Source organism: Dermacentor variabilis, chromosome 6 (genome assembly GCF_050947875.1).
Source record: "Dermacentor variabilis isolate Ectoservices chromosome 6, ASM5094787v1, whole genome shotgun sequence".
NCBI classification, from domain to species: Eukaryota; Metazoa; Arthropoda; class Arachnida; order Ixodida; family Ixodidae; genus Dermacentor; species Dermacentor variabilis.
In genome coordinates, this window is record NC_134573.1 from 151,116,991 (window position 1) to 151,144,332 (window position 27,342).

Consider the following 27,342-nt stretch of genomic DNA (forward strand, 5'->3'; position numbering starts at 1 on the left):
GGGTTCCCGACGCTTTCTAGACAACAAAAAAGCTAGGCCTATCACAGACTCGACTCACGGATCTAAACCAGTGCTTTCACTTCAAAAGCACGCCGCGTCAACGTCCACCCACACACATCACGTGCCTGCTCGCTTTAAAGGACCTTGTTTTGAATACATGGATCGTCAGCTGATTGTCACGATTGCAAGCTTCCTTGCACGGTAGACGTAGAAAGCTTACAGATCACCGGCTCTGAGAAAACGCTGCACTACCGAGCACTTAGTGACTTTAACCAGTTAAACTAGTAAAGAGACGAAAGACAGTGCACATGGGAAGTAGCACACAGTACGGGCGCTCTCTCGTTATTGTTTCTTACCACTGTTATTGTATCTTTTGCGATGTTTTCTTTTAGGAGAAGCATACTAAACAACTCGCCGAATTTCACATTTTGCAACACTATAGTTATCCCACATCCTGGACAGGCCGGAAATCTGAGCCCATATTCGCACTAAAACTCTTACACTAGAATTGCCCCAAATAAAAAAAAACATACCACGTCAATCCTAATGCTGGACGTAATATTAGGAAAGATAACCAGCCAATGGAAAATAGCACTTCCGAATGAAAACCTTTGTGAATTCGGCCTCAGAGATCCAGGCTGGACGTGCCTGGGGAGCAGAAGTACTCATCATCTTCTCAGATCCTCTGCTCGGTAAAGAACGTTTGACTTTGAGAGCACCGACAGGCAAGGGCTTCAATCTTCCCCCAGTAAGTTTTCCCTGTCTCAAAAACTCGAAGCCGGAGATGGGAGAGGGAGGCGGAGCAGGAGCGATGAACTTATCAGCCTCATGTGGGTAATCGGTCCGCATGGAGTGGACAGGTGGAAAGGCAATCGGCGAAGCAGCATCTAAGCTCAGTTGTTATGTCAGCAGCGCACGCGGAAAGGGCTCGCCGCAACCTTGACAACGTCGTTTAGCGTCGAAGCCAACGAGCGCTCGCAGTCAGTCGATCGACCGCCGCGGTGGAGCGCGGGCTCGCAGCAGCTGCAGCAATGAGCGGATACCTGGGCGACTTGAGCGCACGTCAGCAGGCTGCTCTCGACAAGGTAGGACTGAACAATAACAGATCAAGCTTTATATATATATATATATATATATATATATATATATATATATATATATATATATATATATATATATATACGAATAGTAAAGGGAAAGCTAGACAGGTTAACCAGACCACAGGGAATTCGATCGGTTTGCTAACCTACACGGGGAGGGGGAAAGTACAAAGAGTGGAAGTAGAAAAGTAGAAGGGAAGTGGGATGAGCGAGAAGAGAGAAATATTCGTTGAAACACTGAAATGGTGGTAAGAATAAACACCTTATGAATACAGAATAACGCTTCGTGCAATTGCGTCGTGTCCATCCTTCAGTTGGACAACCATTTGACTAATGCGCGGTGAGGAGAAAATTGTATAAGCCTCGCCGTTTTTCGCCGCAGCTTTAACTATACTGGCCGATGCGCAGCCGGACCTTGACGAGATTCAGTGCGCAAGCAGGTGTTCGGAAAGTTTTATTTGTGTGTGCGTGCGAACGTCGCAACGTGTGTATTTATTGACAATTTCTTGTTGGTTGTTCTCCACACGTAAAGCTTTCGTGATTGCGAAATTGGAGGGACAGTTTTCTTTTTACAGACTTGACGAGGGTTCTGACTCCCAAACAGTATCTTTTAACGGGCTTTAAAGTTTTCATAAACGGGTATTTTTTGTATTCCGTTCAGATGTGCGATACGCCGCATTTGTCGCGCTTTTGCGTGAGTGCATGTAAACCCGCACGTGCTCTTATATATATATATATATATATATATATATATATATATATATATATATATATATATATATATATATATATATATATATATATATATATATATATATATATATATATAGTGTGTGTGTGTGTGTTTAGGGTCAACGACCTGGAAGAACTGCTTAATAGCTAGCCAGGAAAGTCGTAGCCACTCGGCCACCGCGTCTATGACTATGGCCTTCCGGAGCCCGTAAAAGCCGCGTGTTCAATTTTCGGCCACGGTTGCCATGTATGTGTAGGCGCGAAATGCAAGCACACCCTTGTACCGACATTAAAGTGGTCATTAAAGAATGCCAAGTGGTCGAAATTGCCCGCAAGTGGTTTATACGGCATTGGAGGCCCAACTTTTGCTTTTGGAATAATAAACCCTTACACTAGTTTTCATTAACACTGTCAACTATTCCTTTTTTGTAGACTAATGATAAAACCCCCTCGAGGGGCCCACCAAAATGAAGCAGTTCTCGCGTGAGGACATGGCGAACAGCTAGTTTTCATAAACGAAAACTTGTTGCTCTTGAAGAGTTTTTGGGAGCTAGTCATGTTGACGGGGGGTTAAATATTAGGCTAAGAAATGCATGCACATTTCTCCAGGTTAAAATTACGTTCTGTTCAGGAATGGCGTTTTATGGAGTTTTGGTCGGAAACTGATTTTTACCAATTTGTCTCTCCTGGTGCGTCCTGAGCATTTGTAGGGTGTCTAAATTTTCTAGTGTCGGTGGCATTTTGATTTCATTTCTGTGTAGTAATATTTCATGCTTTGGCGATTTATTGTCATGTCACTTTACCTATTTGCTTTACTTTTGTTATTGTATGCGACTTGCCGTGTATTTTTACGTGAAAATGAATAGCCGGCCCGATCTCTTGGACGCCACCTTATTTTTCATGTCGATGAGAACTGCATTTGTCACTCGTACTAACATCGCCTAAAGAAACCATCACAAAACAACGAAGTGTTGCAGCATCTACGGTTCACTCTCACGGTTCGCATGTGCTAACCGCTAGCCTTTGCTTCAAAGCCCTTACGATTCCTTTAAGTGATTTGTTTCCACTGTATACGACAGCATTCGCACCAATCTGTAACTTTGGCTTCAGCGACAGCAGCTGGAGGACCTAGTGCAAAGGAATACCCAGGTCACTGTCATATTTTTCCCTCTAGCACTGCATATATTAGGCATGTACGTGCAGCCTTCGCTCTGAGTGGCAAGTTGCTCTTGTTTTTTTTTTTTGTGTGTGTGTGTGTTTGTTTTCACGACACGTGGATACGATGACATCTGTGCGCGCCATGCAAACATAAACGAAAGCAGGGAATAAAGTTAGAGAAACATTTTCCCGTTAGAGGAGCAAATAAAATTTGATCGCTACCTGCCCCACCCGAAGGAGGCAGAAAGAAAAAAAGTCGATGCGGCCTAACCATGTTTCGGTATGAAAGGAGCAGCGTGCCTTGCGAGAAGGATGTGTAGACGGTTTCTAAATCTTTCACACTGCGATGTGCTGCAGATTTCATCGACGATCATGCTCCTCGAGGACCGTGGTGGACATTTTAGAGCAAGCGCATTTGTTTCTTTTTTTTTTGCTAACAAAACGTGGTAAATCTTTGCATACAACATGCGTGACCTTGTATAAACGCGTCACAGACTGACAACACGATGAGCAACGCGCAACGAATTTCTGTTCGTTGTCAAGGATAGCTCATATAGCCACTACAAGGGATTTGCCGAGATGTGTTAGCGGAATCGGAAGGGAAGGCTGGCAACAGAGGAGAGGGAGATGGCGGCCGCGAAGGAAGGCAGTCGTCACGCTGCCTTAAACTCCTTTTTTCGTTCATTTATCTATTAAAGAGCGCCTTTCTTTAAAATCTGTGCGTCTGCGAAGAAATTCCTAACAGATGCAGGTTGTTCTCCAAGTGTTCTTATTTATAGACTGTAACTGAGAAAACCCCGAGGGCACCTAAGCACTTCTTGTGAGTTGCGAATGCGAAAGCCTTAATGTCCACACTCTAAGAAAAGTTTACACCCTCTGAGTCGTATCTTGCCACACAACAATGTCTTGTCCTGTCTTGTCCGCATTTCCTTTCTTTAACGCTGCGAGCCCGGTACTTCCCAGTAACGAACGGCATTCGCGTTATTGGCATAACATAGCATTGCCGAGAGGAAAATAGCGGGCGCGGCGTTATCAAGAAAGGAAACTCAAGCAAGGCACATGAGAATTATTGTTGTGTGGCAGATATACACCCCAAAAGGTGTAAACTTTTTTTTTAAGTGCAATTGAGTGCCGCCGAGAGGCCCTTCGTGATAGGCCCTTAAAACAGTTGCACCCTTCGGGGTGTATATTCGTCTCACAACAACAATCGTCATTTGCCTTGCTTGCGCTTCCTTTCTCGAAAACTCGGCGCTCGCTACTTTCCTGCCAAGAATGCGGTGTCACGCCGATAACGCGCAAGCCGTTCGTGACTTCGAAGTACCGGGCTCGCAGTGTTAAAGAACAAAAATGCGGGCAAGACTGATGGCGATTATCGTTGTGGGACAAGACAAGCCCGATAGGACATAAAAATTCTTAAGAGCGCACGAACTCCTCGCGGGCAAGCGAGCACGCTGAGGCGCTTGACACGTCATGATTTGGCCTTACCGAGGCGCCGTTAGAACACAGGCGAGAGCTTGCGCGGATACGGGCTTCCGAGCGCGAAGGTGACGTGGCGTCGCGTCGACGCCCTCTCTCCTCTCGCAAAACCTGGCGCGCTAGCACAGCAGCAGGTGCGCCCTTTCGCCCGCTCTGGTCCCTCAACCTCTCTCCTCAGCGTAGGGTAGCAAACCGCATCTTCCCATCTGGTTAACCTCCCTGCCTTTCCCCTTTCTTCTGTCTCTCTCTCTCTCTGCTCCGTCGAGGCGCAGTCATGACGTGGCGTTGCAGCCAACGGGAATTCAGCTGCCGTTTCGCTGCTACGGACGACAGACGCCGGCTTTTCGCTCAATGGGTAATTTGACGTGATGAGCATCAGATGATTGACTGTGCTGAAGATGGGATGTCAATGTTCCATGCCTTAACACATGTAAAACAAGTATGATCCGAGATTATAAACACCTACTCAGGCTTGTATACGAGATGGAAATAAAGAAAGAAAAAGAAGAGCTGTGATTTATCGATTAGAGGTTCAAGCTTATGTGCTTAGAAGGCCAGGGTTCAAAACCGACCATCGTATATTATTATTTATTTGTGTTATTTATTTGTACTCGCGAATGACGAAATCTAGTCTCCCAAGTTGCTCATCGACGGCCAGAAAGGGACAAACGGAATTGTGGAGGCAAGAGCAAAAGAAAGCTTTAGCTTTATATATGTCATCGGCTTGCGCAGCAACTTCATATGCCAAGCAGGCGGCGCTGGCTATTTCGGGGTAATAAGGCTACGGCGTGCCTATCCTGTTTGTGCGCCGATTTTATGACAGATGGTATGACACATTGGTCTATGGATAGTGATTTAGATTGTGTCGTATTGACAACCGTCACAATGATGGTCCATGGAGTGCCCGTTATCAATTAAGTAAATAAGATTGAAGTGCATCACTGCAGTGACAACTCCTGAACGTCAGACGTACTACTTCACAACATATCCTTAAGAGCCCAAAATACCACCGATAGGCATCTAAGTTAATGCATCGCACTAAGTACGCTTTTGAAGAAGTAGTGATGAATTGCCAAAATTCTTGCAAAATAATTTAAACTACCGTACTTTGAGTATAATTTTCATGGGATGCATACAAGTCTGCTCTTCCTACATGGTTATAACAGGAGAATGCCAGCAAACTTCGAAGTAGAAAAAATCGAGAAGCAGACAGACAAAGTGACAGGAAGGTGGCTGGTCACTTTGTCTATGTTTGCTTCTCGATTTTTTCTACTTTCAAGTTTGCTGACATTCTCCTATTATAACCATGTACCAACTAGCCCAACAAGTCGCTCTCATGAGCTCTTCCTGCAACATAACGCACGTAACTTCCTCACATCGCTAAAGAAATATACTTTTCAGGTTGTTCCGGATGCACTTACTCTTACATGGTGTCGTTTCTGAAGGCGAAAATACTTCTTGCATTTCGAAAGATGTAAATTTGACTGCCATGGCCAGCCACTGATACCGAGCTCCGGAACTCGGTGAATGTATCTACAGGAGCATAGAGTGTCCTGCTGTTTAAAGTCGCTTTCTAAGGAAGCTTTGCAGAACTGCTGCGCATGACACTGTCGTCAGGCGGCAAGAGGAAAGTTTCTTGAGTCTTCAGGCAAAGCTGCCACGTGACTTGGCGCTTTGTATTTGCGGCTAAGTGATAGTGGCGGAAGCTTTGGCAGCGGCACACGCACTTCTTACATCGAGCTAAGCTTAAACGTGCGCCGCTAGATTAGTGCAGAAGCAATCCAGCAAACGCCTTTTTTTCACCCGCTCGAAGCTAACGTTGCAGGGTCATCGATGAGGCGCGATGAGCTTTTCTTTTTTTAATCTCTGCTGTCTCTCTAGTTATCAATTACGGGCTTAGTGCAACCAATCTTTTTACTTACCCTGGCCTTTTATTTTCAGTGTATCAGAGGACAATATTCTGTACCGGTCCCGTCAAGAACGTCTCTTCTTGATACTAACAATATAAGATGTCCAGAGAGTATGAACTTTATTTTGCCGTAGCATCGGACAAACTACGGCAGTCGGTACATTATTTAGCCTTATCACAGTACGAAACTCCATATTGCAGAAAGGAAAGCTAACAGATTTCAAACATAATTTTTAATTTATTCAAACAACTTCTAACGTTCTATATCACTGTATTTACTGTTATAGTGTAATGCACCTAACTCAGCCAATTTTTATCTTTTTCCTTTTTTCTGCAAAATTGCGCTGGTGTTTTTTCGCTTATTCAACACTGTACATTTGCAGTTTTTCATAGGTAACAGTTTATTCAAAGCCACATGCTGTATTTCCATCATTTGCATGTTACAACATTTAAGAGGGCTTTATAAATACAAGTTTCATGTGTTGTAACGGCTGTTAACCTTAAATCATTTTTTGCATCATGCACAGGAGGTCGGAATTCAATTTATACTTACGGTACCGCCTTCTGCATAAACATATCTTGTTACTCCTACTTCACGACTGCGATCAATAAACTGATTCTGATTCTAATACAACTAGTAGTGTAAAGCTTCGAGATTACCAAGTAGCGAAGAAAAGGGAAATTTCAGAAGTTGCTAAATAGTTATCATTTTCGCTAATTTCGATTATGTTGTTAATGCCCAGAATACAGGATAAGTTGTACCACTGAGCTGTCCTGGGATCTTATCGGCTATCAACACTACTCAGGTTTTAGGGACGGAACGCACAAAGAGTCTTGTAGCTGTTCTGAACAAGCTAGCCTTCTTGATACTCGTTGCAGAGATAAAATATAACATGGAGTTCTCAGCAAAACCTTTTCCACAATCATTATAAACTGGTGTTGTTGATTAATGCAGCCGTGTCCGCATAACGGCCAGTGAACATATCCACCCTTGCGGGTTACATTTTGAAACTAGCGAATTAGGCGTCCGGGTGCACTCCCCAGGCGATAAAACCCGAACACTACCCGGTAATGGGTTCGGGAGCGCCTGTACCCATCTCTTTCTTTTTTTTTTTTTCGGTGGGTGCGAGGGGTGGGTTTCGAACTGTCCGCCTACCGCTGTCGTGGCGGTCGCCCTATACATTATGCCACGACTGCGGTATTAAACTGGTGTTAAGCATGCGAATCACAATAAATGAAACTTTACATCAGTGGTGAAGTTGTCAGCCAATTATTTTTATTGGAGCAAGCCAAACTGCTTCCATTCTTGATCTTAGCACTAACGGCTATGCGAAATCGGTACAAGCGTGTTGACACAAGCTTCTCGCCCCCCCCCCCTTTTTTTTTTTCGTGTGCTCCCTCCCGTCCATGGCACTTTTCCTTGCTTTCGTTTTTTTTATTTCTTTTTTTGAGTTGGCCTTTCGAGAAGTAGCCAGCTAAATGGCAAATTTGTTTTAATATATCAGATAGCCGTCAGATATGTTTGCCGAACAACCTGACAAGTATCATCCGTGCATCGACCTCAATTGCAAATAATTGAAATGTTTAGTAATTTTACGCATGTTGATTGCCATACGAAGCTAACGGGGGCAAAAGAAGCATATTTTGTTATTTATGGTACAGGGATGCCCATGTCCTTACGTATGTTTCGACTCGCACTCTCTCTCTTCTTAGCTTCAAGAGCGTCTGCTTCATTCTTTTGTTCAGAACTCAGTTTTAATATTTATTCCCTCACTGAAGCCTTGATGATGATGATGATTGAATTTTATCGGTGCAAGAGCCAAAATTGGCCAAAGAGTGCCTCAGTGAAGCCTTCAATGACACAACAAAAAAAATGACACGGCTGGAAGGTCTCTGTTTTAAAGCAAGTTGCTTTGTCAAGAGAGTAGGCAATTTACGCTGTCGTTGCTTAATATCATAACATTTTTACCCGCCGTGGTGGCTTAGCGGCTGTGGTGTTGCGCTGCTACGCATGAGGTCGCGGAATCAAATTCTGGCCGCGGCGGCCGCATTTCGATGGGGGCGAAATACAAAAACGCCCGTGTTCCGTGCATTGTGGGTACTTTAAGGGTCCCCTGGTGGTCAAACTTAATCCGGAGTAACCCCACTACGGCATGCTTCGTAATGAAATCGTGGTTTTGGCACGTAAGACCCCAGAATTCTGTTAATATGATTTTGTCCAATCATATTAAAATACTGGTTAGGCTTGTGTAAACTTTTCCAATTGTTTCGAGGTTCATACTGTTCAAGCTGTTATTTATTAGGTCTATCAGCGAACTGTTCAACTAACCATCTAATCCGGGCTCCTGTCTTCTGTGCAGTTCCGCGAAGCCGTGGCAGACGTGAAAAAGCCTTCGCACACAGATGCCTTCCTGCTGCGCTGGCTACGGGGTGAGTGGGCGAATCGTCGCTACGGACATTCTCTTCACGAGTTTCATCACGCCAACACCGTCGAAAGGCGGTCTGTGCTGCGATAACGCGTTGCCCCATGCCTTCACTCACAACAATCATATCAATGCGTACTCATAAAAGCCGCGAGCTTCTCGCTGGTATCAAGCCTTTGCAGAATGTTCAGAAGTGTTTCGACGGGGGCTCCTTTGTATGTCATCACCGTATGGCGTGTGGGTACGGTAGGGACTTTGCTCAGGGTTCGTGTTTGTTCCGTATTTCCGTGTCAATGGTCCTGAGTGTGCCCCGTTAGCGATGCAACTATATGTCATACTGTATTAAGAATGGTGCATTGATATGGGTCTTTGAATGCGCGGGGGACCCTCTTCCCTTTCATTAACTCTACCCCTCCCTGTTCCCACGTGTACCTTACCTACAGCAAGGAGAAACCACATTAACATTTCTGCCTTTCTTCTTCGTCCTCAGAGTGTCTAATAACACTGGTCAGCTGCAAACACATATTGCATAGGTTAGGAGAGTCGTTTACAAACGGCGGTCGGCGGAACACGCGTCGCACCAGGTGCACTAAAGAGTGTCCACAGAGAATCCGGGACGAATATTCTTGAAGAGCAGACGTGGCCTAATGAAGCTTCCTTTACATGAACTCGACGCGAGCGGGTCGAGCTAGTCGTCGAGCTGATCGATCCCGACACGACTGCGTTTACATGCATTTTGGCATTTGGTTTGGGCCAGAGGACACACCGCGTCCATGTGAGTTGACCAGTTTCGCCTCGGCGCTCGCTCGGCGTGACACGCTAGCGTTTAGTTCAACTCGACGACTGGGTTTCTAACTCACAAGCCAACTAGACCCGACTTTGCTGCGCGCATGTAGACGTAATTTTAGGCGGAGCGTCTGAACAGGCATTTTGATTTGCCGAAGGGGGGTGCAAACGTTTCAGCTTGTAGGTATTCAAAGTTCGAAGCGCAACTGAAACATACAACGACAATTGCATTGTGAGCAAAGTCATATGTGCTCGATGGAGCGCGAAATCCAGCGCTTACTTGGAAAGTCTGCGTCACTGTGCATGTCAGGACAATGGGCGGCACGTCAAATCTGCCGCTATTGTTCTCTCCTGCAATGGCTCTGAATAATCTTCGTCTAACTACCGAGCAGACGACCAGAAAATCAGTGCCATTTCCTGGTAATTGGTCGAAAACTAATTAGATATGATACATATTGCAATTTACAAATTGTAGCGGGCGAGACTGGAAGGCATATACACTTGGAAAAAATTTTGCCGATGGTACCGTTGCTGAGATATGCGCCGTCAAACTTGTGGTAATAATGCACTATTTGATCCACCTAATTTCTGACGAAAAAGTCGATTTATGCTCTGAAGCACCAAAGTAACCGGAACGCCAATGCATTTCTCCGCAACGTTCAGGAATTAGTATCTCGAAACTGTTGTCATCCTGAGAGTTCATTTACTTCTCAACCTCGTGAATCTCAACCTCAACCTCGTGGCTAGAAATTGTAAATTTCAATATGTCCCGCAGGGTAATTAGTTAAAAACTTAATTAGTGATTGATATTTGGTAATTCGTTTAATATGCATTTCAATTTCCTTGTGCAATAGTACCTGTCTCTTCGAGCAGACCAGCTCACCAGCTTAACCAGCTTAATAGCAGACCAGCTTAATAGAATTAATGGAAATACAATCGAAAGGAAATGAAAGTGGATATACAGGGTGTCCCAGCTAACTTTAACCAGAGTTTAAAATATGGAAATGCCACGTATCTGGACAGAATAAAGGTAATGTTTGCCGCCGCTAGGAGATACTCAGATTATTTTTTTCATTCTATCTAAATACATAATTAGTCCTAACTCATTAATCATTTTTTCAGATACTTAAGTGAAAAGTGTCATTGAATAAATTGTAGAGCGACATGAAAAAATCCCGATACAGGTTTCTGTTGCTCAATACGAGCTACATAATAGTTTTTCCGAGCGTCAAAGAAGCCCGCGAACACACGCAAATTGCATCGAGCGGCCAGTCGCACGACAATTTTGCTTGCATTTGAGGGCTTCTCTCATGCTCGGAAACACAAGAGTGCAGATTTTTGGGCCAATTGGTTCGTTGCATCGATTGAAGTCATAGCGCTGGATTGACACGGACAACAAACACTACAGGACGTGCTTCTACGAAAAACACTTTTATGTGCTTATATCAAAAAGCACGTTATGTAGCACGTATTGAGCAATAGAAAGCTGTATGGGGAGTTTTTCATATTGCTATAGAATTTTCTCATTTACACTTCCCAGCTAATTATAATATTTGGGAGGTTGATTAGTTAAGACTAATTATCTAATTAGGCGGAATGAAAAAAAATTGTCTGTGTATTATAGAGCGACGGCAAACAATATGATATTTGTTCTCTCCAAATACGTGTAATTTGCATATTTTTAAACACTGGCTAAAGTTAGGTGGGACAACCTGTATATTGGTGCCATTGTTTGTTGGTCACTTATATGATTAATAAAAATCGGGCCCCCTCTGTTGCTACCTTCCTTCTCTTTAGCACACACACACACACACACACACACACACACACACACACACACACACACACACACACACACACACATTATATATATATATATATATATATATATATATATATATATATATATATATATATATATATATATATATATATATATATATATATATATATATCAACCGTTAAGGTGCGCCCAGTCCCATAGAAACATAATTGTGGCTATCATGGTTTCGTCCGAAAGAATGAGCCAATAAAGAGAAAGAAAAAAAAAACGCTACGACATGTTGTAGTTCGGGCAGACGGATGAGCTGCATCGCTCCATCTCTATTAACTCTCGGGGTCATGCATTCGGTAAGCCTCGTAAGGATGCTATAGCGATGCTTGCACAGATGTAGCCCTCATCAAAAGTTCAATAAGCTAGAAAGAAAGTTCTTTTGTCTTGCTCGTCTTTTGTCAGGTGGAAGGCACCTATGCGCGCGCTCTTGCGCACAGCGTTTTACTGGAATTTTGCTTCTTTTAACTGGTTTAAATTTACTTGCTGTGCGCGCGGTTTGAATAATTGCGTCAATGATACTTTGGCACAAAAGTCCGTCCTTCATTATACCTGTGCCCGAAGCGAATCATTCGCAGGACACAATTCCTCTCTCCAATCATAGCAAACACGTTGGTTGGAAATTGGTGAGCAAATTGGTATGCAAAATAACAGACTTTGACTCAATAGCGCGCGTCATATTTTACACGACAACGCAATTTTAACAGTCACAGCAAGAAAGTATCACAATTTCACATTTTTCTGCTGTGTTGCGTTCAATTGTGCTGCAACCCAATTACGTGTCTAATTTCTGCGCCTATGTACAAGTAAGATGCTTTATCCAGAAGTAGATTACTTTGAGCACATCTAACCGCCCATATAATTAACATATACAGAACATTAGATGATAGAACACAATGAAAAGATTTCATATTATTGCTACATTTGTATATTACAATAATTATTGCAAACACGATGTATGATTATTAATAGTTTGTGCTCCATACTATTGCATCTAACAAGTATTGTCAGCTACTATAATGCAACTGTATAATACATTATCTTTGGATTCCAAAACCGTACATTCATGCGAACTGTGTTCTTTTTCCTGTGTATTTTCATCGCATATGGCATGGCCCAACTAGCCCGAGAGTTTGATGTGTCCAAGGCGGAGCGTATGTACCGTAACGTGAGTACCAGTCTTTCTTCAAATGTCAGAATGCACAATCCTAGAGGCACCCACGGCCAAACAGATAGCTTGAATTCACTTAAACCAATTTCTTTTCTTGTACTGTTTTTTTTTCTCAGTTCAACCAGGTCATTTTCCATCTCCTGTAACAGATAGCGCTGTTCCGTCTTTTAAGGTGTATTTCTGAAGAGGCTAAAGTTACGCGTTCAAGAAATTGCAATGTCCAAATAATTGAAGAGCTCCCCAAATTAAACGTAAAACTTCGCTTTAAGGGGTACTGGCAGGATATTCTCGGCTATTCATTCGTCGCGTTAAATGCCTCTTAAAAGGCCTCTAATCCCCACATAAAGTTCTGACAAGCCTCGGAGCACTGTTGATAATTTTGATTTAGCAGCTTTCCTACAGCCAGTTTCAGTTCCATTTCCAGGAGGGTATTGGTCCTGACGTCATGACACATTACGTAGGATGTGGACTTCGCGGTGTTTTGACATTCACTGCGCTTCGCTTGGTCGCCTCATACGCTGCAACGTTCGCTCTCACAACGAGTAGCAGCATTCGAGACAGCCGAGTGAGCCAGAGCGAATGTCGAAACGTCGCAGTGTCCTCTTCCCACGTGATCACCAACTGTCCCATGATGTCACGGCACAGTATCATCGTGGGAAACGAAACCGAAACTGGCAGTGGAAAAGCTATCATGTTAAATTATTTACTGCACTCTGAGACTTGTCGCTGGTTTTTTTTTTTTTTTTTTTTAGGGTTTAGAGCTCTAGTACGTTCATTTGATGTCAAGAATGACTAGTGAAAAATATCATGTCAGTACCCCTTCAATTCTTTAAGGCGTGTGACGCAATTCTTAAATTGAAGCAGAGCAGCAGTAAAATCATGCCTGTTTAGCAGAAACCATAAAACTCCACTTTTTAGGTATCCGTCCAGGACATACTGTTCGTAGTACATTGGCATTCAAGTTAACATCTTCTTAAAGCGTGCGTTAAGAAGATCGAGACAGTTCTAACCGATGCGGCAATGCAGTTTTTGACAAAACTTTGTCAGTTTTTATCAGATTTTGCAGGCCACTTGATAACGTGTAACGTACTATCAGGACGTGCTGTTCAATGCACCTTCATCGTTTGGGTAACATATTTGCTTGAAATAATCGAGAACAAAAGGTCACTGGCCTCTCGCGCTCTAGAACAATATATCAAATAGGGAGGCAAGAAAGCTGGGCTGGCTGGCGCGTATTCCAGACTTGAGACATTGTGCAAGTGCTTACATTGGACAAGCGGGTCGGTGTTCGAACGATCGCGTGAGGGAACACAGGGCAGCTGTCAGTGTTTTAGTGACTGCTGTCCTTTCGGCTGACCACTGAGGTAGGTGCTCGTGCGACGCTCGGTTTCAAAGCAATCGTGTGCTCCGACGGCTCCAAGAGACGGGTCGATCACAAAGAAATATTTAAAGCGTTTTTTCATAAAAGAGCATTGGTGTACGGAAAATAACCTGCGCATCGATTTGTTCCGGTAGCGTCTGTGGAAGTGTGAAGGAAAGGGAAACAAAAATTGAAAGTTGCTCCTGCGCGTTAGGGCTCCACGAATCTTCATGAATCCTATGTATGTATGCATCAGTGCTGCGCAAAAGTTCCGTTGAAATGCAGAGTCGTGTGCTCCTCGTTCTCTTTCCGCGTTTTCTTAGCGCTAGTTCACAATGTCTCAAGTCTGAAGCAATGTCCCCAGCATCATGCTTGTGCGCACATTTTATTTTATTTCTTGTACATATATATAGTATGTTCTGTTTCAGACGAATTAGTCTTTTCTCTGTGACAGGATAGATAGCATGCTGCACACCAGATAATCTCTTTCCCTCTGGTTTCCTTCGTTGTTTCTTGAAACTTTTGCTTTTAAGAAATAACTGGATAATATATATATCTGATTCTGGAATCACGTAAAATCTGTTGAGATACACATGTTCATCATTGCTGTTTCTTTTCCTAACGTTTCCTTACGCCGTTATTCTTGACTCACAGGACCTCGAATGGCGTAAGGAAAATGGGGTCGACGACATATTTAGCAGCTACAAGATACCGGAGGTACATATTCTGCTATTATATATAGTTGCATGCATATAGTGGCCGATGTACCTAAATTTACTGTGCGATACCTTGGTGAACCAGCTAGTGCGTTTCTGTCCGCGTTCTTGAGTCCATGCTCTCCATGTTTCTTTGTGGGATTTGTGCTTATACGAGCATGCAGTCAGTAGTGCTAGCTGCAACCAATCGCTCATGATCTTCGCTTTCTGATTCTAAACGGGACCGTTCAATCTACGCTTGTCCCCGTAATCAAGCTTTGGCGCATCTCAATAGGATCTGTTAGTATCGAGACATACGCCACTTATGGAGCTGTTGCCAGCGATAATATTTCTTTGATACAGCTACAACATTTGTCTTTGTGGCTGTACATGCATTCTTATCTTGCGATTTACGAATTGGTTGTTAGATATTCCACGTAATCAGCGACAATGCTTTTATTAAATGTGGTTAAATGAAATGAGACCCCGCATCTTACTTATCAGCCATATAGTTTCATTACTTTAGCAACGATCCCATTTTCAATTAGCGTCCGAAAAGTGTACAGCACGCTCATTTCCCTGCCCATGAGAGATCGTTGCTACCCGTCAACTGTACGTAAATGAAGTTAAATGGTATATCTAAAAAAATTAAGAGTAAAAATATAGATCTAGCCGCTGGCTGCTTCCTGAGCTATACAGTCTGTTAGCTAAAGTGTGGTTAATCAACGTGCTTACGTTACCGCAGCTGGTGAAGGAGAATTTCCCAGGCGCAATACTTCACCCGTGCAAGGATGGACGGCCGACGTGGCTTATTCCAGCAGGAATCGACATGAAAGGTGACTCTCGACCTTAAAGGGACACTAAAGGTTACTACGAAGTTAAAGTGATAAAGCAATGCTCTAGAACCTCTAAGGCTTCAATATAATCGCGAACAGAGCTTTAGTAACCGAGAAATAGAGGTAAATGCATGACACGATTTGAGACCCCCCAGCGACATTCCAGTACTAGCCCGATGACGAAGGCACCACTCATCATAATTTATGTCACCAGTACTCGACTACTGGTATTAAAAATACCATTTCATTAGATTATAAGACGGAAAAAAATGGTACATGTCTACTTCTATTCGACTCTAAAAAAAATAACATTTTGACGTTACCCTTGAGTAGTATGGGTGGTCGAAAGGTTTCGTTTACGCTCGACTCTGCGCGCTCGACTCTTCGCCGCGCGCGCTTTGGAGTTTCAGTTGTTTCATTATCGCGTCGTGCAGCGCTGGTTCGGCTGGCTCGCGAAACTTGCATTTGGAACAAGCAGCGAGAATGCCACGTCCATGTGATGTCGTGGGATGCGCGAACGGTCCGCGGAACTTGGCCAAGGGCAGTTGCAGCGGCGAATCCAACGTTACTTATCACTGTGTGCCAACGAGTGAACCTCTCCGTTCGAAGTGGTTAAGTGCCGTACCTCTGCCACAGAGCGTTGGCAAAGAGCCCAAAAATCCCATAGTGTGCTCGCTGCACTTTCGTACAGAGGATTACCAGTTCAACGCCGACTTACTGAAGTCATGTGGAGTGCCTTTCAAAGCAATGCTTTGCCATAGCTCTGTTCCGTCGGTCTTGCCTGCATAATCCGAACCGCAAGAACAAATGCAGGTCGAAGACGGGGCGGTGAGTGCGGCATTTGGTTTTCACGAAGGAAAAGCTACAAATATGCGAATATGTACAGCCATGACATACAGTTGCCGTCGTAGTAGTACGCAACGACGCAGGCAGCGCGAGCCCCCAGCAGCAGGTCACGTTCATCAGTGCTTAAATCGCTGAAGTCGAGCCCAGCATCGCGAGCCAGTGTGTCGTTGTCAGGGTCGTCCATTGCAACGAGCGTTGAAGTTGGCGTCAGAAAATAAAGCAGCAGCTTATCGTCGCATGCTTTCCCTTCCACTAACCACCATAGTTCCGCTTTCGCGCTGCTGTCGGCTATGTCTTGGCTCGATTTCTGGCCGCGCGTTTGCGTTTTGCGCAGAAAAGGCGCGTCGCCGTCTGCGGGTGCTGTTTTACTCACCGACAACACAACGTCACTATGAGACCATGACGTCACCACTCCTCGATCGGAGGGCGGGCGATATGAACTGCGCTATAGGTACGCGGACACTCCAGAACGCATTTTCTCTCAAAATAAGTTTCTTCTTCGCATGAAACAAGCGTTTCGAGGTTTCTCAGATGGTATTTCAACAGTCCACGTTGACTTAATATTAACCTTTAGTGTCCCTTTAACCTTTTTGAATGTGACGCTACGGTTCTAAGCTCGGGGAGGGATGCAGGTAACTAAACCTACCGGCTAAACGGATTAATTATTTATGGCAACTTTGACACTTTTCTGCCTGCAAGCCCACAGTGAAATTAAAAGCACCTCCTACCTAACGGGTAATACAAATATGATAAAATATAATTGTAGTAAACTTACAATTCAACAAAACTATTACTTATACTTTCAACTCATATTCCCTTTTTGTTGTTCGAGTGCCCTCTTGATTAGAGTTAGATTATTGTTATCTCCTACGTATTTGTATCGCTACTATACCGGTCTTCACCTGTGCTTGCCCGTTTGTAAGCTGTAAGTATTTTGTGTCAGTACAGTGCTGCACAAACAGAACCTGCATGTATCTTCTGTCATATCGTGTGCCGTTACACAACAAAAAGTTAACTCGGCAGAAATAATTTATAAGCTCCAAAAACGGCGACTGATGTGTTCGCGACACAGAGAAAGCTAGTTTGCAATCTATTGGCGCTGATGTACCGTAAACTGAAACCTCGGTGTTAACAATACTGGCATTGAAGACTCGGTTGGCATCGACAAGATGACGTGCATAGGAGAGCGAAACGTCAGCGCAAAAGGAATCGCGCCACGCGCGCGATTTGCCCGTATTGTCATTAGTTTGACTGCATTGCCCCACTCGTGTCAATGAGACACGATGTTGAGCTTGTTTGTGTGGCACCTTCTACTTCGTTGTAGGGCAGGCAGAACGACACGCCCACAGAAAGGCACGCAAGAGAAACACTCAGCGACGTGTGTTTGTCTAATGTGCCTGTCCGTGTCCCTACATGTGGTTCTGCCCGCGCTACAACATATAGTACAAGACGGCACTGAACTTCTCTGCGTTCGTTCAGCTGACTCGAATCCTAATTACAACATTATTCGCCTTATGACGTCACTTTGTGCATCGTGCAGCATTCGTGGCGGCCCTGACCCCAGCCGTTGTGCAGCGCCACTGCATCTACATGCTGGAATATGCGGAATCACTGAAACGATCCGCGTCAAAAGAGGTGAGCCAAGACTAATGACCTTCACGACAGACTCTAAGAATGCCCCCTAAGCGCTTTGTTTGTGCTTGTCTCTTTTCTTTCTATCTCCTCCTTCCACTCTGTTTCTCTTTTTATCCCCCTTAACCATTCCCCCTGCGAGGGGTAGCCAACCGCACAGCAAATACCTCTGGTTAACCTCCCTGCCTTTCTCTGCATTATCTTATCTCTCTCTCTCTCTCTCTCTCTGCGAGTAACCAAACTCTCTGCAATTATTGTGTGTGATGGGCCTTTTCAACTGCAGAACTCTATAATGACTCTAAGAAAAATAATCATTGCAATATATGAGTTATAATGGAGCTTTTCGCATTTATTTAACTCTTCCGTCTCTCTCGCTTCCTCACCTTATTACTTCAAATGGATATTTCTCCGTGATATTAATTGAAAGCTAAAGTGCACATCTTTCTCTCCATATATGTTTATATGCTTCCTCTCATTTCTTTTTGTTTTCTTTTTTTTAGGCAGCAGCTGAAATGGAGACCCACTACCTGGTTATTGACGTAGACAATTTCAGCCTTCGTCAGGTCTACAGCTGGCAGGGTAAGTAGCAGCGGAGGTTGCCAGATGCCAGTAGAATCTTCGCTCCAAGTGCTGCGTTTCTTTCTTTCTTTGTGCGTGCGTGCATATGCGGACTCCATATACTCGACGGCAATACAGTACGAACCGTGGAACGCGAGAAAAAGCCCAATATGTCCGCAGCCTCGCAATGCTGCCTGGTAACCTGATTTCCAGTACGTAAGCATATGCAAACAATGTAGTGCACGGCTTTGCTGGCTACGGTCGCAAATTACTCGCAAATTCGTTTTCTGATGTTCAGCTGTCCGTAAACATTCGGCTGACTGTACGTGCTTGCACGACAGTTTGTGCGTACAGCGGGAAGGAGGGAGGGGGAGGATGGCGCGCCGGATATTGCACGCGCAATCTAAAAGACGGCTGCAGCCCCATCTGCTAGAATAACGGATTGTCTCATACTAGACTCTATCTTCAATGATTCGCGTACACGTCCGCTCCAACAGTTGCAATAAGTTCACTCTGATTGCGCCCTGAGTACAAGATCATTGTACTCCTCGTATAGGATCAATGGATCCACGAAAACTTCCCTAACTTGAGCTGCATACGAGCTAACTAGCAACTTCGCAAAATGAGTTTCCAGCGCTCTCTTTGTTCATTTGTATAGACAGGAAATGTTGTAGGCTGGACTCATTTCAAGAGCTGAGGATAAGCCGGTGCCTTAAATTGTGTGTCAACATCTCCTTATAACATATCACTTAAACAAAAGCAGACGCGGAATACATGTCGCAATTTTTGTAGCTGTCAGGACACTGTATCCTTTGTTGCTAAATTGCTCGTTGGCAGTGCAGCCGTAAAGACCATCACGGACATGCTGCAAATGATGGAGGACCACTTCCCCGAGTGTCTAGAGAAGTGTATTATGATAAACGGTGAGTACGCCCACAAGTATGCCAAACCTGGCGTGTTTTTGACGTTGTCTTTTTGCTCTCCTCTCTTTCTCTGTTATCTATACACTCATTTGATACCCAATATTGTGATTTCGGAGCTGCGGCTCCATGAACATCACTGAATGCGCGACAAGGCGCTTAGCAACTAATTACCAAAGAAGGGCTAGCGGAGTCATTAAATACAAACAGTAGGTAGCGGCAAACACGCCTCTTCTTAGCTACCTGGTGTGTGGCTAAATAGCAGTGGAAAGCCTATATGAGAGGACACAAGCAAGAGGTCTGTTTGCTGGCTGCCAACTTCAGTACTTATTGCGCGAAGATTTTTGGTGTTTTCGTGGCTCCTTTCGCATACGTGTACCATGACTTTATTAAAGCTTTCACTTGTTAGCTAGAGATACCATTCTCCTAGGAAACTTGTTGAAACAGAAGAACAGGTCGCGCAGCTCTGTGCCTTCAGTGATCTTTGGCTCAGTTGTGGACATATTAAATAGCAGGCATGTAACTTCGTACATGTATAATTTCAGGCGTGTTCACATACTATACTGTCATTGTGTAAGCGATTCGTGCACTTGTGCACTGCTTGAAGTGCGCCGGCTTAAGAGACCGTTTATAATGTCCCTGTGCATCCTCCCACATGCACTCAGTGCTCATTCTCTCTCCTTTCCTCTTTCTATTCCCCTGTCCCCAACCCCCAGTGTAGGGCAGCAAACCGGGTGCTCGTCTGGTTGACCTCCCTGCCTTTCCTGTCTTTGCTCTCTCTCTCTCTCTCTCTCTCTCTCTCTCTCTCTCTCTCTCTCTCTCTCTCTCTCTCTCTCTCTCTCTCTCTCTCTCTCTCTCTCTCTCTCTCTCTATTCTGATCATCCACGCACAGGCTGCGCTAGCTTTAGGGCAGCTGACAGGACCGCAGCTCTTGAGCTGTAATCAACTGATTCATGAACTGCAACCTGCTCATCGAATAAACCCTTGCTTTTCGATTGGAATTTGGCCACTCTCTGTCGTTTAACAGCATAGACCTTGTAAGCAACCATAAAACTTGCAAACCATGCAAGGAACCGAGTCCTTACTAGAAAAACGTTTTAGTGATATCGACATTGCATGCGGCAAGCTCGCTCATGAACTGCCTCGCGCAGCGCCCCACTTTTTCCCCATCATGTGGAAGCTGATACGGCCCTTCTTGACGCAGAGGACGACCGACAAAGTTGAAATTTTCGCAAAAGGTGAGTCACAACGATATCCATGCTGGGTTCCGTCTAGGTCTGCGGTATCAGGGAGCTACAATAACCGCAATACCTGCGCAACAGGCTAAAATCCTTATACGTGATAACTTTTGACGAGTTTGTTTTCATTCCGTCGTCGTTTACTGCCGACGTCTATCATGAAGGCCTGCCGCCATTTACATGTGGATGTCTGCCTAACAAGCCTCATCAGCCACTTTCATACTAACGTTAGTCGTGTACTACAGGGACGTCAGTAGGAGTGGAAATATCGATCGTTGTATGTGCTTCTTGGAGCTTCCTACTAAATATTCCAACAGAAAGCGCACTTACAGACACAAAATAATGATTCAGTTAGTGACAAAAGGGTTGTCACGTCATGTTCACCTATCGTGCCCGAGCAATGGCGACGAATCAGTAGCGATCATTAGTAAGAACTTTCACCACAAGGTCCACCTTGACTACTTTCAGATATAATTCATCGGGCCATCAAGTACTACTATGCGTCATCCGATAAGCGCCTACAACATCACACAGATCTTTCCAAAACAAAAAGTGTAGTTCTTGCGTGTAAAAATATATGCTGTGGTTGAGTGATAGGATGGCACCGCAAATAGTAACACAGTTTAATAAACGTTATGTCGGAATACATCAACCTGGTCACTACCATGCACTAAATCATAGTCAGGGCAAGAACTTATTGACGTTTTTTGAACCAAGATACAGAAATGCGGCAGTGATATTGGTGTAGTTACTTGTTAGGCGGTCGCCTTTAAGAGGAAGGTTGTGCTCGGGGCCAACTCCGATTCCGCTATTCAAATACACACATGTAAAAAGGGGAAGTGCTTTAAGGAGGTAACCGCTGGACCTGTCTGAGTAAACTTTGTTGCACTTGAAGAAAAGAAAACATGTTAAATTTAGGATTAATGCTTGGAATTTTTTTTTCAAGTTACCCAAAACTGCTAACTTTCAAGAAAGATTGGAACACATAGTCTACAAATCAGTAACTATGCGCCAAAAAACATTTACATATATGTAAACTGCATCTGTTAGAGCATCTAAAGTGGGCAAACCTGATATATCAATTAACAACTTACCGGAAATGTTTGCAATGTTTACAAAGGTTTCGCAGAAATCCTACTCATAAATTGGTGGTATATTTCATAGCACTGTATACTACATGAATTTTTCCGCTTTACATATGTCATAAGGGCAGTTTATAGAATTGTGATAAATTTCTTATTTGTTGAGTTACAAAGTTGTGAACTTGATACTCTTAATTTTTGAAATTTTCCAATTCTCAGCACTTCCTGCAAAAATATTAACAGCATAAACAAGAAATCCGCATTTCACAGTGGGTAAACTTCAACTTTTCCCTTTAAATGCAGAGGGTCATCAATATGTTGCAGTAGACACCGAGAAAAAAACGATTTCTCTCTTTCATGCGTTTTAATAAGAGCTCCAGAGCTGATGATTGCTCCTAAAAGTGGGCATTGCTTCGTGGATTCAATCGTAGCTGACGCCTGGAAGGAGCGACTGGTGGACATCGTTGGCTCAGCCTCCCTTCCCGCCCACTGGGGAGGAGACATGGTCGGTCCTGACGGAGACCCACGATGCAGGCACTTGGTCAGTGCTCCTGACTACTCTTTGCGCAGGCCAGTAAGATTCACGTATACGCCGGAGCTAACCTGCTGTGTCATTAACGAGTAATAGTAGACGTACGTTGTAAGACGAGCTGGTGCGAGTTGCCTATGTTAGCTTTCAGCAACGAATACAATAGCGAACCGAGTTGTCATCGTTCTTGTCTTCGTATTTTTTTTAGCTGAAACCTAACGTTTACCAACCACTGTTACGTATGAGTCGTTAACGAAATTGAAGGGAAGCCAATCACGAATTTGTGAACAACTCTACGTCTAAGTATGAATTCGCTCCTCCTACGCAATGTCCAGAGGAGCTAAACGTGTCAAGAACGCTTGTAATCAACATCTCCATGTTTCAGTAAAAGCGATTTCGTCTACTTTCCTGCTGTCTTTACAATGCCTGTTTTAATACATGGTTCGCGCATCATGATCTGAACACTTGACAAATTTTAGCAGCCTAATAGCAGTTAAGTAGAGAGAGGTCGCATGGCCCACCTAAACACTGACAGCGTAAGAACCAACTGCGTCCCACGGGCTGTGATTTCTTGAATAAAATTACCTTAATATCTAAGCATGCACACTCTGGCACACAGACTTGGTGTCTTTTAGTGACGCACTCGAAGAAACTTCGACAACAATAGTAAGATCTGGTAAAATACACCGGAATAATCCAATGCAACGGAAGCTGAATGACAGACGGCTCGAAGGCACCATTAACGCGCAAATTATCTGAAGGAATAACTATAATCGCAGATGCTCAAGAAAAGCGCCACCAAAGGAATCTAAGCTTTCCAGCTTCGCGCTCAGCTCAGGTGATTGACAATTTTTACCTTTTCGTGCAAATTTATACTCAAGCAGTGTTTCGACAAAAGACCATATTGCTATATGTGAAAGTTTCTTAGTAAGGTTAATTTAAGCATATGTAATACAAAAACAGCTGTTGTAAGTATTGCGTCGTGTTACTAAGAAAAGAACGAACATCCAAAAATGAATGTTAGTGAATTGTCACGGCCCAGAGCTTTGCACCAACATAAAAGTATAGTCTGCGCGATTTGGTTGAATGCGTAGTCATATTCTGCCACCACGTACACGGCTGTTATTGCCTTTCATGATTGGTTTTAACGTCAGAAAACAACAACGGAAACTATGAGAGACTCCGCAGTGCACGCATGCGGGTTCATTTCCATCTCCTATACAGGTCTTTAACTTGCGACCATAGCTCGGTACTCGAGCGTTCCTGCCTTACTCGCGCATCAGAATGCGATCACCATAGCCAAGAAGCAAATCCCTTTGAGCACGAGCTTATAGCGTAGATCGCCGGGACCCCTTAAGCGCTGCAGCAGTCGCGTCTACGTCTACGGTATCATTGATACGCAGAAGCTAGAATGTAACTCTCTAGAAATGCTTGTGCCCGTAAACCTTAAGCTCTGTCATTTCATCTTAATGGTTCCCGTGTGCAGGTCAACTATGGCGGTCGCTTCGAAGAAGGCCCAGATCGGCCGACATGGTCTCTGTTCGACGAGCCGGACGCCAAGAAGCAGACCATAGGTCGGCGGGACCGCTGGGAGCTGCAGGTGAACGTGTCGTGCGCGGGAGTGCAGCTCAGCTGGCGTTTCCAGACGGCCGCGGGAGATGTGGCCTTCGGATTACGCATGTGCGATGGAGAATCTCTGCTGCCTCTCCGACGCATCGACGCAAGCGGTCAGATTCCCCAGGAAGGCAGCTGGCACTGCGCGCGGGCCGGAACATGTACGATATCTTCCAACTCCACTGAAAAGTTGTTCCGTTTCTGAGGACCGGGGCCCGTGCTCGCAGAACCTCTCTTACGTTGTTCGTTTACTCTTTATCTCGTGTTTTATCCGATGTTCGTGCGCTTACCGTTCGTGAGGCACATTGGAATGGTAGCGACAGGAACCACGCGGTGATGGCCGATCGCGAACCGTGCTTCCATTAGAGAAAGAGAAAGCAAGAAAAGGCTGGGAGGTTAAATAGACGGACGTCCGGTTCGCTACCCTGAACGGTGGAAAGAGAATGAGGGATTGAAAGAAAGAAGGAGAAGGTAAAGGAGAAAGACGAGTGAGTTCACGTGCACAGTAACCGACACAGTAGATTTATAAGCGCCCTCGAAGGTCATTTCGCTTGAGGTCATGAGAGCGTACGTAACTTTGTGGGTTGATGATGGCTGAGTTTACGCACCCAGAATGTTTGCTTCTGTAAAAGGTCGGCCATCTAACTAGCTGAGCACGCTCCGAAGAGACGTCCAACGTCAGTATCTTCAAACGAGAAGCTTTGTCACTGCGAGCCCAATTCTTGTTAGCATCGCGGTTCGTTATCGTTCATCGTTGGCATGTGGTTCAAGGCTGGCTGACCGGGACCTCTATTATTGCCGTCCGTGCCACTTGTTCAAATCTGATTGCACTAAGAGCGCAAGCCATTCCGTTTAAGCGGCGTTTACATGCTGCCGCACGTAGAAATTCAGTATCATTATCCCTGGCTGTAGGTGCCCAACGTGATCGGTGTGGAATGGCTTGGCTTAAAAAATGACGGAGTGCTCGAAGTGCCAGGGCAGGTGTAAAGAAAGCCCGGAAAGCGAAGTGGTGGCAGATTTTCCTGGAACCCACGTGAAACGCCGCGCAGTAAAAGCGAAAACAAAAAGTTTTGCTCACGGCTGTAAAGTTCAGCCTGTAGCCGTATGCCTAGCAAGCCAAGCTCCTTTGTATTACTATAATGAAAGAATTTAAAAAAAAAACAAGAAAAAAAATAAATATGCAACAGAAGTATAAGAGTGCAAGATATCTATATATTTATATAGCCGTGCATTGTTATATTTATGTATTAAAATTTATTTCCGATGTTCTAGGTTAGATGAAGAGTTCCCTTGTTTAAAATATTTGTGCATCTGCTTCTTTTTCTTCTGTCGAGCATGGCTGTATCGCCGACATTATGTGTAACAGCGCGCGGGGAAAGTGTTCTAAATTCAATGCAGTACTAAAATTTCCAGTTGTGAGTATTTCGGAGTGACGTTAAATTTACGTGTGTCGTGTACATGCGCACGAGAATATTAACCTCCCGGTGCCCGACATTTCGTTTTTCATACGCTGAGTTTAATGCGGCAACCACAGTAGCATTTCGGACGCGCCGTAGCAAAGATTCAGTCGCGTATAGGTCAGTAAACAGATGACTGAATATTTCAATAGTATGCTAAGTTATATTTCTCTGAAATGCCATTCGTATTTTGTATGTATTTGTGCAAAAGGAAGAGAGTGGACTTATGAGACCAATTTGTCATCTAAAAAAAGTAAACGCATTTTTTTTCTTTGTCGCAGTGACTTAAGAAGAGTGACAACAGTGACTTCTAACACCACCGACGAGTTTACGTTGCGTGATTCTCATTCGCAATATGTTTGCAACGATAGCATTCTACGGATGCCAGCTCTAGGTTCCCATGTCACGCTTGCATGCGGTGTTGGGATGGGTTCGCAAACACATTGTGCACCTTGAAAAAGTCTACGAGAAAGTCCGTGTTAGGCTATTGAGGTTAACCTCGGGACAATGAGCTCGGGACAATCAACTAGCTAAACAAGCCAGATACAAAGCAAGGGAGTCATTTTTCCCGACATCTCATCTCTTACGCACGCGAGAGGGAAGAGAGGAGACAGGGAAATGAAATCCCCAGAAATCAGCTCATAGCTTTACGCGGTCACATACAGCGTCAGCTGGCAAAAACGAAGGTTCGAAGAGAGCGACACCAACACTTTATAAGAAGCTGAAGACGTAAGCCTGTCTCCATGCCACACGTCTGTCCTCATGCAGAAAAAAACAAGCACACTTATTCTTTATAGAGCACATTGAAGTCTTGTTATAACTAAATCGCTTTATCTGAAATATCGCTTTATTCAAAGTTTCCTAGGGTCTCCATTGCAGTGTATGCATATTATATCGGATTACTTGAAGGGCAGTGGCACCGAACCCCCCTTGTACGAAGTTCGGAGCAGGAAATCTGCCCCGCACAGTGCAGAACAGACGGTGACCTTTTGCGTTCTTTAATAGCAACCTGAAAAGGACAAGAGCGTCGCGAAGGTAACTCCCCATAATACCGGCAGCTTATTTGACCTAACTGTATCACCTGTGATTAACCGACAGATGATGCAGTTGCTCACGGACATCAGAAAAATTTGGCCACCGTCATGTCCTCACTATCAAGCGCGCTTCAGGAAGACGTCTACGAGCCCCCACAGCGCATGGAGGGCACCTCTTCCTCCCTATTGTGTCTACGTTAGAGTTCCACACTCTCTAACGAAATTCCGCTTTAACTAAGTATAGTGCCTGTCCTGCTGACTTCACCATAACGACGGCCTACTGTGTCATATTGCGGCTTTAAGCCTTGCAAAGCCGCGACGATGCCTTGCTCACGGACCGAGTATATCACGTAGATAAGTCACAAATCTCGGCGCGACAGTTCAAGGACCGTATTTTGTCACTTCTTCTCTGCGCGTATGTTAATAAGTCGTGATGCTATAATGTGTAGTTGTGTTGCAGTAATGACGTATCTCGAATGTGGGTCGTCTTTCTATGTCTCGTGCAGACGTGCTCCAGTTCGACAACTCCTACAGCTGGATGACGGACAAGAAACTGGCCTACGTCGTCAAATTGCAGACGTCGGATGAGAGCCACGTGCCTTAGGATGTACCAAATAAATACATGTATTTTGTACAGTGGTTAACTGGACTCTAAGGAGAATAGTAAGGCTGTACTGGTCAATTATCCTTCTGAAATAGCAAAATAAAAGAAAACGAAAACTCGCTAGCACGTCACGTGAGAAAGCTCATAACGCCAGGAAATGCAATAAAACAGGACAGGTGGCGACGCCACCTCGAAGTTGTCGCACCAGCCAGCTCCCTATGACGTCATTCTGACAGAGACTGCTCGGGCCCAGTTAATTGTTAATCAATCAAAACTCTTTACATTGTGTTTTAAACTAACCCATGACACCGCCTTTTGCTTGCGCTAAAACTGGTCAAACCCAAACAAGCA

The 27,342-nt window shown here is 44.4% G+C and overlaps 1 protein-coding gene across 2 annotated transcripts; it reads left to right on the forward strand.

Annotated features, from left to right (window-relative positions):
* The first annotated feature begins 925 nt into the window (after positions 1-925).
* Positions 926-27,021, forward strand: LOC142585475 (SEC14-like protein 2). 2 transcript variants are annotated; one of them, XM_075696258.1, is made up of 12 exons: positions 932-1,085; positions 8,736-8,805; positions 12,540-12,583; positions 14,601-14,663; positions 15,387-15,477; positions 17,864-17,958; positions 18,456-18,534; positions 19,356-19,436; positions 20,585-20,671; positions 22,185-22,294; positions 23,769-24,057; positions 26,894-27,021. In XM_075696258.1, exons 1-12 carry the CDS (start codon positions 1,032-1,034, stop codon positions 26,989-26,991), a joined length of 1,161 nt encoding a protein of 386 aa, XP_075552373.1. In that variant the 5' UTR covers positions 932-1,031; the 3' UTR covers positions 26,992-27,021. The 2 variants fall into 2 exon arrangements, with proteins under 2 accessions (XP_075552374.1, XP_075552373.1); XM_075696259.1 differs by lacking the exon at positions 26,894-27,021 and having other exon boundaries at positions 926-1,085; positions 22,185-22,323; positions 23,769-24,003.
* The last annotated feature ends 321 nt before the right edge of the window (positions 27,022-27,342 follow it).

Bases quoted from the DNA above. Each gene is read 5' to 3' on its own strand.
- LOC142585475 (XM_075696258.1), top strand. From the start codon at position 1,032: ATGAGCGGATACCTGGGCGACTTGAGCGCACGTCAGCAGGCTGCTCTC. The intron at 1,086-8,735 runs GTAGGACTGAAC...TCTTCTGTGCAG, and splicing joins AGCAGGCTGCTCTCGACAAG to TTCCGCGAAGCCGTGGCAGA. The intron at 24,058-26,893 runs GTACGATATCTT...TGTCTCGTGCAG, and splicing joins CTGCGCGCGGGCCGGAACAT to ACGTGCTCCAGTTCGACAAC.